Here is a 13,626-nt window from a genome sequence, read left to right on the forward strand (position 1 = left end):
GAAGCCTGAAATGGCTTGAAAAAGTTTCACATTTTGGTTCTCTAGAGCAGTGGTCTCCAAACTTTTTTGATCGTGTACCCCCAAGACAGAAAAAATAAATAGTGCATACCCCCCCAATTGATTGAGCAAAAATCTATTATAATAAGTATTATAAAGAGGAAATATGCCTTGTATCATCATATAATAATTAAAAAAGCTAGATATTTTTGCACATTATTTTTATTATTAACAGCTTACAAACATATTTATTACAATATTTAATGTGAACAATGGCCTTGCATTTCTTTCATAATTTCTTGAAATTCTCGTTTGATGGCTTCTGATACTGCAATACGAAGGTCTGGTTTCAAGTTTAATTTATTTCGATATTTGGTTTTAATACCTGTCATTACAGAAAATGATACCTCACATAAATAAGTAGAACCAGAAGGTAGGAGTGCATCATTTGCTGTGTTTACTAAATTGCTATACTCGGACTTCAGTCCCATCCATCAGTTGTGAAGAGATTTCTGTTGAAATTCTTTTTTCAAAGTTGTGTTGTATCTAATGTCAAGATTTACTCCCTAGTTTTAAAAAACATGACAGCTTTGCCACGGTTGATTATGTGTGCAAAGTTGCCCAATGTGCGCTACTTGCAAATTTAAGTTTACAAGATCTTTATAACGTCTTTGTCTATATTAGATATATGTTTAATTGATGAAAGAAAGTAATATTCTTTATCTTTAATTAATTTTTTTCCTATCAATATAAAACTTTTTTTGACGTACCTCCACGTATTGACTTGCGTACCCCTTGGGGTATGCGTACCGCACTTTGGAGACCACTGCTTTAGAGCAGGGTTTCTGGACTATGTAAATATGGTAACCCCTCGATTAATTGCGTCCCCGATTAGTATGTCATTTTTTTCGATTCCCAAATTCGATTAGTGCGCCTATATACATCTTAAAAATATATTATTATTATTATTCAGGCCTCCATGGAGTCAAAAGACTCATCGCAGTAGGTCCTTTCTAAGAAACACAAGTCTATCAAGACTCATCGAGGAAGGTCCCTCCTAGGAAAAACAAAGTATCATACCACTCCTTAAATGCATTGATCGTTCTTGCTCTCACCACTCCATCAGACAATGCATTCCATGGTTCAACCACCCTCCATGCAAAGAAGGCTAAATGTTACAGATTTTAAAAATTTTCTATCTATACATTTTTTTATGGTTAACTATTTTAAGAAATCACTCACCAGAATGAAATAATTTAGTTACTGATTTAAAATATTTTACAAAGTTATTTTTAATGGCATACTACACTACTTCCATGTACTCTATGTATGCTATGTTCCAAATTTTTACCGCCAAAATTTATGTCGTCTGCTAATTACATAGCATTTTCCCGATCATATCTTGTACCTCCTTTGCAATTATTTTCCTTACAATTTTTTTTTAAAGTATTTTCCCAACCTTTCATCATGAGTAAAAGAATTAGTGAGCAAAAAAGTGAGTGTGAAATGATTCGAAAAGTCTCATTGAAAAAAAAATTTGAAATAATAAAGAAAGTGAACAAGGCGAGTCCAGAGCAAAGATAAGACATGAACACAAAAATGGGTGAATCAACTATAAGAGCAATTTTAAGCAAAGCTGCTGAATACAAAGTATTATAATGATTGAATTAGAGAGACTTCTTTGTACACGGATTGAAGATTGTAACCAAAAACGGATCCTGCTAAGAACTGACCTTATTAAATCAAAAGCATTAAGTCTCTTTGCAACCTTGAAAGAAAGGGCTATCAATGATGGAAAAGAAGAATTCCACGTTAGTGTTGGGTGGTTTGAGAAATAGCCTACATAATGTTCTAATCACAGGTGAAGCTGCAAGTGCTGATAAGGAGGTGGCTGCAAATTGTCCAGAGATTTGAAGAAAATTGTATAATAAGAAGCGGGCTATTGTAACCAACGAATATTTAATGTCGATGAAACTGGTCTTTTTTTTGGAAGCCAATGCCTTCCAAGACTTTTCTGGCTAAATCAGAGAAATCTCAGCCTGGTTATAAAGTCGCAAAGTCAAATGAAATTACTGCTAGCAATATGCAATCCATTTGGAAGCACATTCTTCCACATTGCGCAAATGAAAAATTTTAGAGGCTTTTCAAATGAATCTAAGTTAATTAAATCTCATTTTGAGAAACTGAGTGATTCCAACCTACTAAATTTAGATGCACAGCAGGAAGATCCTGAAGAATATGATGAAAATTTAATCGCTGACAAGCCCAAAGAGATTTCACAGAAACAAATTTAAAATATTTTTCGTGCAACCGAAACTTTTAAGTAGCAATGCTTAGAGACTGGCCCTTGTGAAGAGAGAAGCAGGAAAATTTGCAGAAGAGGCAGTTGTATGAAAAAAAGAAACAGAATGCCTGCCAGAATAATAGATTTATATTTTGAATGTGTTTTATTGTCTTTCAGCTTCATAGTTTTCCTTTAATTAGGCCTTACATACCCTAATTCTCTTTAAAAAAGAAATTTGAGGAATGAATTATACTTTTTCCCATAGGTTATTACACTCGATTAGTGAATTTTTGATTAATGTGCTGTTTTAAATAATGCATCAGGCGCACTAATCGAGGGATTGCTGTATTAAATAAAAATTACAAAAAATAAAAATAAAAATAAATAAATAAAAATACAGCAATATTAAAAAATCCTTAGCCCATCCATGATACTATAAGTTTACGCCCTTTCACAGACAGCAGACATAAAAAATAAAATAAAATAATTAAATTTCTGGTTAATTGAAAAGTTTATAAATGAGGTATTGCTGCATTTATTTATTTCAACATATAGTGTTTTGTTAGCTGATTTATATATCTAAATATTGTAGACATTTTTAAAGTTATAGTTTCTTTAATTTAGTTTAAATACAATTTTGAGCTATATCCCTAAACAAAGAAGAACTGGACTTTTTTCTGCAACTCAGACAAAAGAAGTTGAAGATATTATTCGTGCAGGTCTGAGGAATCCTGTATTTATTACAGTCAAGGAAAAGATTGAGGGAGAAGTTCAGCACACTCCTTCTACGCTAAAGAATTTTTATATGGTAATTTTCTTTTTTTGTTTTAATTTTATTCTAAATTTATCATTCCTTTTTAGTAATATATATTTAATTTTAGTACTGTACATATTATTTCAAATCTGTGTTTTAGGTTTGAGCCTCCATAACTCAGTCAGTATAGACGAAGCCCTTTGGTCAAAAAGACCTGGGTTTGATTCCCGTCTAAGGCATGAGGAACCTTTGTCTGGACTCTTTCGACTAAAGGTGAGTTAGCCGGTCTCATATGGACATATGGTTTTTTTTCATCTGGAAACTTGTATTTTTCGTCCCCCCAGAACAGGAAAACTGGTCCCGTGAACAAACGCATCTACAGACATAGGATACTTGGGGAAGCATAGGGCCGACCACCTTATTCTTGTGTGAAGAAGAAGTTTTAGGCTTAGATGGAGATTAAAGCTAAATGGGCAGACATCAAAATTTCATTTATTTTACAGAATTTGCCTTTAACATTTGCCAGAACAAGCATAGAGAAGTATAATAGTCAATTGTTTAAATTTCAAAACTGATTATCATTTCTTCACTGATAATGAACAGCATGGGTATGATTTTGGCTTTCTTCAGTGAAGAATTTTATGATATTCATGCCATTTATGGAATAACATCGAATTTTTTTTTGGGTGCAGGGAGGGTATTACAGAATTTTGTAACATTAGATATGAATCCATTAGAATGGATTCTTATCTAATTGATTTCCATAAGAATCCTTGTTTCAGACTTTCTTGAGAAAAATTAAGAGGTATAAACTTCTTAAGAATATGCCATTCTCTTGCAGAAAGTGGATATAATAGCTCTTCACTCATCACTCAAACTAGAATTTGGTCTTTTCTTTCTCTAGGTTTTGTTTTTTTATTTTTGATTGAAGATTGGATGTTTGGTCATAAGTCTCATTTAATTCTCAGCATTACAAAGTAATTTTTCTTCAATAATATTTCTATATTTGGTTTTGCAGTTCATGTTAGAAAACTTTTTTTTTTTTTTTTGTAATGTATGTATTTACTGCAACTTTAGCAGAGACAGTTATAGGATGACTGACAGAAATAAATCATTGTTCAGTTTCCTATTTTGAAATTTTCTCACATCACTACTTGAAATTGCCTGCCATTTGGGAAGGTTAGTTTAGTTTTGTTTTCAATGTTGCATTATTTACCTTTTCCTGTCACTAATATCAAAATATAACACATTGAAGTGGTTAAGGAGTATCTTGCCATTTTAATCTTCCATCTCAATGACACCAGTTATATCAAAATAATAATGTTCTAAATCTTCTATCATTTCACTTCTTTTACATTGCTACTTCTTATGTTGATGGTGCTTGGCATCAATTTTGTTGTTGTTTAGTTTGATTTTTTTCCAAGCATCTTTTGCTGTTCTTTTTTCCTGGTGAAAACTGCAGGGCTTTCAAAAAAAAAAGTCAGAAGTAAAAAAAGTCAGGCTGGCTGTGATGACACCCAGTTAACCATTATATTGTTGAATGATTTTGTTCTTTGCCTGTACTATAACAAAATGAGGAGTAAGCATTTGGTCAGAAGCTCACAGAATTCTCTGCATTATTTAAAGGATGCGAAAGTCTCCAAATTATCCTTACTTTTATTATTATTATTATTATTATTATTATGTGATACTTCAAGGGAGTCCAAAGACTCATCGAGGTAAGGCACCTACAGCTCTCTGTCTCCACCACTCAATCCATCAACCACCACCATCATCTACACCAATTCCATCTACCGCCCACTACCACCACTGGTATTTTCACAGACAATCACAAACATCCATGCCCACGCGTGGATTCGAACCCGCGGCCTTCTGGTTGATGAAGGCCGCAGTGTGTTTTCTTTGAAAACAAAACTGTATAGAAGACTTAAAAAAAATAATGTGTTTGTTTAGGATATATTAGAAACCAATAATTGAGGAGAATTCTAGTAGGGTTTTTCTCCCAGAAACTCTGATTTTTCATCCCGCATACAGACAAATCAGCATTGAGAACACATGCAATTTACAGACAAAAATGCTGGTGGGCGGTAGATGTCGTAGGTGTAGATCATCGGTTCCCAACTGGTGGTGTGTGTACCCCGGGAGTATGTTCTGGGCCATTCAGGGGTACATGAAAAACAAGTAAAGTAAACAAAATGCAAAATGCTAGTTATGGAACAATAAATGTTAAGTTTGAATCACATCTAATTGAGACACTTCAAAACTAGCGGACATTAGCAAATGATAATTGGTGAGGACACGGCTTTGAACCCCTCCCACAAACCACTCTTCTACCAATCATTATGCACAGTTCATATGACATTTTTGTCGCCCATCCTCCTTTCCAGAACAGTTGCGTGTTACTAAGAAATGACTTTTGTGATAACAAACCTTCCATTGAATTCCATTTGCCACGTTTCTAGAACTTCTCCAAAAATATAAATACATCCTTAGCCAGACTGTTTGATCAGTTCAGTTATTGACTGAGTATAAGTAAGTGTGTTGTCTTTAATTGTGATTCTTTTCAAGTATTTTTTTATTTAATGTTTAACGTAGTTTCAGTTGTTGTGAGCGATTTTTTAAGCGTGTTAGTTATGGATCAGTGATTGAAAACAGGAACGGTGTAAAAACAAAGAAATACGTCATTTTCAGTGTTTAGAAAAGCATGCAAATGTAACTTCATACATGATGTCAAGAAAGAAAGACAGTGAGAATGGAGTTAAGGCTTACTACTGTATTGCTTATCGCATAGCTAAATGTGGCAAAAACCACACCATAGCTGAAGGTTTAATTTCTCCTTATATTAAGGATGCTGTTTTTTGTGTGTTTGGGGAAGAACATGTCTGCAAAATTGATACTATCTCTTTTTCAAACAATGCAATGTCTCGAAGAATTCGGGATATGTCTGACGATGTTGAAGCTGCAGTAGTAGATAGAATTTAAAAAAAAGTAAATTCTTTTCCATCTAGGTCGATGAAAGTGTAGATGTTGCTGATTTATCTATTTTGCTCATCATTGCGAGGTACTTGACAGAAAATGAAACTGAGGAAAATCTGTTGTTTTGTTACTCATTGACAGAGCGTACTACAGGGGAAGATATTTTTAATGTGATTGATGGTTATTTCATTGAAAAGGACATAAGTTGGTTGAATTGTAGTGTATGCACTGACGGAGCCAAATCCATGTCAGGCTGTTTTTTAGGCCTATGCAGCCGAGTTAAAAAAGTAGCTCCCTATGTACCATGGAGTCACTGCTGCATTCATAGACAAACTCATTCATCTAGGCCTCTTCCTAGTGAATTGAAAGACATTCTTGATGAGGCTGTAAAAGTTGTAAATTTTATTAAGTGACAACCACGAAACTCCAGATTGTTTAAAGCACTGTGCGAAGAAATGAACAGCCTGTACAGCACATTACTTTTGCATACGGAGGTAAGGTGGCTATCTCATGGTAAAGTACTTACACGGCTGTTTGAACTTAGACATGAAGTCCAGGTTTTTTTTGAAGAACATCGTTTCCATCTCGCTCCAAAGTTTCATGGCAGTGATTGGCTTCGAAGTCTTTCATATTTATCAGATATTTTTCTAGAAATAAACAAACTCAACTTGAGACTTCAGAACAGCTCAATCACTGTATTCAAAATAATGACAAAATTGAGTCAATGATTAAAAAACTGGACTTTTGGAAAGTGTGTATTGATGAAAGAGTTCAGCCTGAGGTTTTTGAAACTCTGCACAACTTCATATCTGAGAATGACTTGCACCTATCCCAAAACATGAAAGAGAATATTTTAAGTCACTTGGAAGGTCTCAAAGTGTCCTTTTATAAGTACTTCTCTCCAAGTGGAAAAGAAAACAATTATATTACATATCCCTTCAATGAAGAATTCTTCAAAGAAGCTAAACTATCAATCAGTGAAAAAGAGCAGTTAATCGAACTTTAAACTGATTCTTCTTTAAATTTGGATTTTAAAAGAAAGCATCTTATTACTTTCTGGGTAGATGTCAGTGAGGAATACGAATAGCTCAGAAGGCACTCAAATAATCCATTTACTAATACAGAACTAGTGGAGAGCTTTTTCTTCTTACACCTTCATAAAAAATAAAGTACCGCAACAAGCTTAATGCAAGTCTAGATTTAAGACTGTTTCTTGCATCTTTTGAGCCTGATTTCAAGAAGTGCATCAAAGCAAGCAAAGAAACTGTTAGCATGTTACTATCATGAAACTATCAGTTGCCATTAACAGACTGTATATCTGTGTCTGTGCACTTCTTAAATAAAAGGTATATTTTATTCCATGCTTCAAATTTACCTCTCTCTCTCTCTCTCTATGTTGTGCTATGCTCTCCTTATCTCTTCAGTTATTATTTTCTACTGTTTTGATTGAAAATCAATGGAATCACCTCCATAGTACAATTGTAAGAAGACCGGGACATTGCACTCTTTTACTGGAAAAGACCTGAGTTTCATTCTCATGGTGACGACAGAAATCTTTATATGGGCTTCAATTGAAGATGAGTTAGCTGATTTCATGTGAAGATAGCAAGGTTTTACAGATAAATTGGTGAAGAGAATATACCAATTTACAGACAAAAAACAACAATGTTGGAGGGCCGTAGATGGCGTAATGTAGTTGTAGGATTAAACAGGAGGGATGGTGAGTTGTGTTTAGTGGAGTAGTGTGTCCTCCCATGATGCATTCTTAGTGATTGTAGGGATCACACAATACAGTTAATAATCTCAGGTTTAATCAAAACAAGCACTGTGTGATTTCTTGCGGAATGCATTGGTCACATCCATGTTCCTCGGATTGCGATATATGGCTGACAACATGTCTTTGCCCAGAGGAGAACTTTTCTGCAACATTATTTATTTGAACTTTAGCAAATAGTTGTCAGTCTATATCAGGAGGGCAACTATGAGTTATCTTAAAGTGTTTTTCATACTGAACATTATTGCAGACTACATGATAATTTGTTGCTGATGCAGGTATTTCAGATGAGAAGAAAGGGAAGAATACTTCATGGAGTAACTAGTGAAATTGAACTAAATACTTTTTTATAAGCAAATAAATAAAAGAAACAACATGAAAATATTTGTACAACAAATACAAAAATTGCAATACTGGAGTTGTACTAACATGAATTCAGAGCATGAGTTTATATTACAGGTTCAAAGTTTCTAGACCCACAAGGGAAGGGTGGGTATCCAGCTTATTAGAAGCAAGTGGCACAAAGATGGTACTATCATCACCAGGCAACATAAGTCTATAGGTTTATAAGTCCATAAGTCTAACATAAGTTTATAGGTGTAAATTAAATTTTTTTTTCAGGAGACAATAGAACTCATAGTAGTGTTGGAGGTATCTTGAGATATCTTAGTATTTATCCTTATGCTAACTACAAAATAATTCAGTTCTTGTTGCTTTACCAAAAAGGTTGCAACTATAGTGATAAGTGTGAAAAATAAGAGGAATTATATATTATTGATGAGAAAGTACATTTTGGCAGTAGTGACAAGTTGATAATGTCTGTAAATTGTATGGAAGATGAATGGGGATGCCAGTTCAATCCACACAGTACTTGAAACTTTCAACCAGTGATTCAACAAAGTAAAAAATCCACCAGCAATGCATGATTTCAAAGATTTCAACAATACATATTTTCGATGAAAATATACTAACAACCTATTGGCACCAGCAGAAAGTTTACACAATAGGCCACTGGCAGTTAACATGTTAAGTACTATCAGTACATATGTGCTAAATTTCCACATGTGCTCATTCTTTTCATTCTTGGCCACTTTTATATTATTAATATTTTTACAACACACACACACACACACATCTACAATTATTTGTGTGTGTGTGTGTGGGGGGCTTATATTTACTTACTCTCTCACACTCCAAGTGATTTAACTCTCGATTTAAAAACAAAAAGAAAACTATGAAACTAAACTCCTAATTAACCTTGCACACAGATTCAAAACCCAGGATCTCACACAAATGTGATAACCTCTCTGTTAACCTTAATAACCTTTTGAACTCATTAAACCAATTAAGAGATTGAGTCTTTACATTCCTAATAACCAAAATAAAAATACTTAATTGGCAAATAATACTTAATTGACAAATATATATGAGTTTATATTATTAATATTTTTAATATTAATAATGTAAAATTAAACTCGAACAAAAAGAAAATAATCTTTCTACATAGCCACTTTCAGTGACATAAGCTAACAGTTATCGTCCTATATGGATAAAACTTTTGGAATTTCTTTTTTCTTGATTCCTACAGAAACTTTAATTCTTTCTTCAGTTCACACAAGAGAAGGATTAACACAAATCTGCTCTCTATATGAGAGCAACATAAGTCAAATGATTCATGCATCTTGATCATGGAACAACACTGAAGAAAACATATCTTGTCTTCATCTATTCATTTTAGAAATTGTGAACTTTACAACCATGTTATAAATAACTATTTTAATTTCCTGACATTTCAACCTTTATATTAAGGTCATCATCTGGAGTATATACAAGGACAAGCTGAGTTACATTTTGCACAGTCAAATGATTCATGCATTTGACTGTGCAAAATGCATGAACCAATGATTTGATTTGTTTTTTTCACAAGTCATGCCAGTTATTCTACTGGCATGACTTGTGAAAAAAAAAAAATACAGATAAAATTAATTAAATATTTAGAAACTACATCAAAGCTAAATTCTATTTAAGATAATATGGGAGAAACATTCTTTCCTGTAAATAGTTTTCTTACAGTAACAGTGATGTCCTATTTTTAACGTGTCAATTGTTATATTAGATTTAGATTCTGAATTATCTACAGTCCTGTTTATAGTTAACTCTTAGGGAGAAAGGTTCCATGGGTAGAATATGTGCCTTCCATATGCTTGGGATTTTTAGACCATCATTATTGTTTAGATTGGGGTGGTTGATAAGAACCTCACAGGCTTCCTTAAATTTGCGTTCATACCATGTTTTGGTGTGATGTAAACAACTGTTACTTTTCCAGTCAATTCTATGTAAAGTGTTCAGGGCATGATCAGAAAGGTGCCCCCTGTTTCCCCTATATATGGTAGATTACAGGTGCAATAAATACGGTATACTCCAGGGTGGGCCAGACGAGGGAGTGGGTCTTTGGATGAGTTCAATAAGCTTTTTTAATTTTGCAGGAGGTTGAAAGGTGGCTTTGAGGTTGTATTTCTGTAATATTCTGTTTATTTTATCTGATGTCCCTTTAATGTAAGGAATGATTATAGTTTTATTGTAGTCTGGTTTATCTTTGTTTTTTATTGAGGTCTTGTAGAGAATTTTTAACAGTGTTTTGGCTGTAACCATTTTTTAGAAATGTATTGCTGATAACTTTAAATTCATCTTTCAGCTCTTGTTCATTAGAGCAAATCTTCAAAGCCCTGTATTAATGACACCTAGTTTTTGTGTTGGGTTATGGTAGGAGTTTGTGTATATATTGGCCAGTGTGTGTTGGTTTCTGGTAAACAGTGAAGGAAAGACTGCCAGAAGGAAGACGTGACAAGTGTATCTAGAAACGAAAGTGTGTTCTGTTTTTCAATCTTAATTGTGAACTGTATGCATTTGTGTTGTTTGTTTAGGTGGCTAAGGAAAGTGTCTAGAGTCTGGCTGCCATGGGGCCAGGTCGCGAAAACATTGTCAACGTATCTAAGCCAGACTGTAAGTTTTAAAGGAAAGTGTCTAATGTATGGCGGCTATGAGGCTAGATAGCGAAAACATCAACAATGTATCTAAGCCAGACTTTGGGTTTTAAAGGAGAGGAATCTAGAGCATGTTGCTCAGAATGTTCCATATAAAAGTTAGCAATGTGTGTGGTGTGGGGGGGGAGATAATGCCAAGCCCATGGCTGTGCCTTCTTTTTGTAGGTAGAAAGCGTTTTGCCATACAAAATAACCGGAACGTAATACATGCGCAAAGAGGCCGTGATATCTGGAGGGAATCTATTCTGTAAAAGAAGGATTGTGTCATCGATTTGGACATTCGTAAAGAGGGCAGAGATGTCAAAACTGACTAATAAATCATCTTTTTCTAATGTAATGTCTTTGATTATGTTTATGAAGCGTTGTTGTGTGTTTCTGATATAGGAGGGGGATTGACCTACCAATTCCTTGAGTGTTGCTGCTAATTTCTTGGCTAGGTGATAATTCGGACTGTCTATACCTTCGACTATCGGCTGGAGTGGTGTGTTTTGTTTGTGTATCTTTGGTAGACTGTAAATTCTCGGGGTACAAGCGTAGTACGGAAGTAATTTTTTGACTGTATCTTCGGGCCATGTAGTAATTGATTTAAGTAGTTTCTCTGTTTTCTTTTTTATTCTATTGGTTCGGTTGTAGTTAACAATCCTTTCCATCCCCTGGTCTATTGTGAGTGAGTACATGTGAATACATATCTTTAGATTCATGTCAGGAAGGTTTTTTTTTAGTATCATATTAGCCAAAAGGCCAACCACATTTGTCTCTTGTTGAAATGCTGTTACTGATCTCAAACTTAAGTAACTCAGTAATTACCATATATGTTGGCATATAGGATGAGGTCTAAATTTTAGGCTATTTTTAGGTTTTAAGCTATGTTGGTTGTATAAGATGACCCTCCAATTTCTTCTTTCTTGTATTAATGCAATTAGGTATTGTTGTTATATCCGTTATTTTTATATCTATGCATATCCGTTATTTTTTTGCTAGTATTTATGCGAATTACCCTAATTAAAAGTGATTAGCCCTAATTTTAATTAATTATTAATATTGCAATTTTTTTTAAATTTTAGGATTATTAAAATTGTTATCATTTAAAATCATGGAACTTGCAACGAAACGAAGAAAGTATGAAGCTCGATTTAAAACAAGGGTAATTGAAATGGCAAAGCAAACTAATAACTGTGCTGCTGCAAGAAAGTTTGACATAACTGAGAAGATGGTAAGAGAATGGCGGAAGAAAGAAGATATTTTAAGAAAAATGCCAAAGAAAAAATGCGCGATGAGAATGGGGATCACCTCATGGCCACAACTGAAAATCACTTTGCAGAATGGGTATTTGAACAAAGGCAGAATGGTTATCTTGTTACAAGAAATATGATTAGAGCATTTGCACTAAAATAGTCAAGATTGAATCTGGATGAAAGTATAGAATTTCAAGCTACTTCAGGATGGTGTAATCGTTTTATGAACAGAAAAAATCTGGTAATATGACAAAAAACGAAAATTGCTCAAACTACCAGCAGATCTTGACCACAAACTTACCAGTTTCCATAAATTTATTAATCAGTTGAGACAAGAATATAAATTTCTATTGCCAAATATTGGAAATATGTATGAAACTCCTATGAGCTTTGATCTGATAAGCAATAAAACAGTGGAGTGTAAAGGTAGTAAGAGTGTGCTAGTTCGAAGTACAGGTCATGAAAAAAAAAAGGTTTATGGTTGTGTTGTCATATTTGGCTGATGGAATCAAGTTAAAACCAATGATCATCTTGAAATGTAAACTAAACCTAAGATAAAATTTCCTTCAGGTGTTTTTGTACATTTTCATGAAAAAGGATGGATAGATGAAAATGGTGTGAAATTATGGATAAATAATGTGTGGAAAATGCAACCGGCAGTATAATGAAGAAACGCAGTTTATTAGTATGGGATATGTTTCATAGTCATTTAACTGAGAATACTAAAAGTCTTCTAGGAAAAATTAACACAAAAATTGCTGTTATACCAGGTGGTTTAACTTCTATATTGCAACCACTTGACGTCTGCTTGAACAAACCATTTAAAGATCACATGCGAGAAGAGTGAAATAACTGGATGTTGATTGGTGAAAAATCATTTACAAATGGTGGATCTATGCATGCTGCATCGCTTGATATGTTGTGCAATTTTGTGATCAAAATTTGGAATAAAGTAAAAGTAGAGACTGTAATAAAATCATTTAAAAAGTGTGGTATCTCTAATCTTATGGATAAATTCACCAGATTCGAACTGGGATTCATATGATGATCATTTAAACAATGAATCTGAAGAACTATTTTCAACAGATAATGAAGAAAATTAATATGAAAATTAAGGTTAATAATTATTATTTGTTTTTTAAGACATCTATTGTAATATTTTAAATAAATTTATGTAACAAAAAACTATCTGATTTGTTTATAAACATCTATTTTCTTATATAATGATGTATTTTAACTACTTAAATGTTCATCCAAGAAATTAAGCTTCCCTTTTTATACTCGCTGTATAAGATGACCCATGATTTCGAGGGGGTTTTCTGTATTGAAAACTCTCGTATTAAAAGTCATATAAGACGACTCTCAGTATTTGAGAGTCATCTTATATGCCGACATATGCAGTAAATCAATTCAAAGAAAACTTTGAATTGAGTTAATTATTTTCTGTTACAGCTGAAGTCGGTTAATACTCCAAATGTAATAAAAAAAGTATTTAATAAATCAAATACTATTTACAGTTATCATATACATCACATGTAAGTACAATTCATCCTGTGTAGAGT

The 13,626-nt window shown here is 33.5% G+C and overlaps 1 protein-coding gene across 2 annotated transcripts in view; it reads left to right on the forward strand.

The window, feature by feature from the left end:
• Positions 1–13,626, forward strand: part of LOC150104578 (ATP-dependent RNA helicase DDX55) — a 370,346-nt gene that overhangs the window by 145,960 nt on the left and 210,760 nt on the right. For both annotated transcript variants that reach the window (XM_090395791.1, XM_090395793.1), the window contains exon 7: positions 2,906–3,089. In XM_090395791.1, coding sequence (XP_090251917.1) covers positions 2,906–3,089 — 184 coding nt within the window. The remainder of the gene's footprint in view (positions 1–2,905; positions 3,090–13,626) is intronic.

This window comes from Typopeltis vanoorti, chromosome 7 (genome assembly GCF_054136105.1).
Source record: "Typopeltis vanoorti isolate ZY-2024b chromosome 7, IOZ_Tvanoo_1.0, whole genome shotgun sequence".
NCBI classification, from domain to species: Eukaryota; Metazoa; Arthropoda; class Arachnida; order Uropygi; family Thelyphonidae; genus Typopeltis; species Typopeltis vanoorti.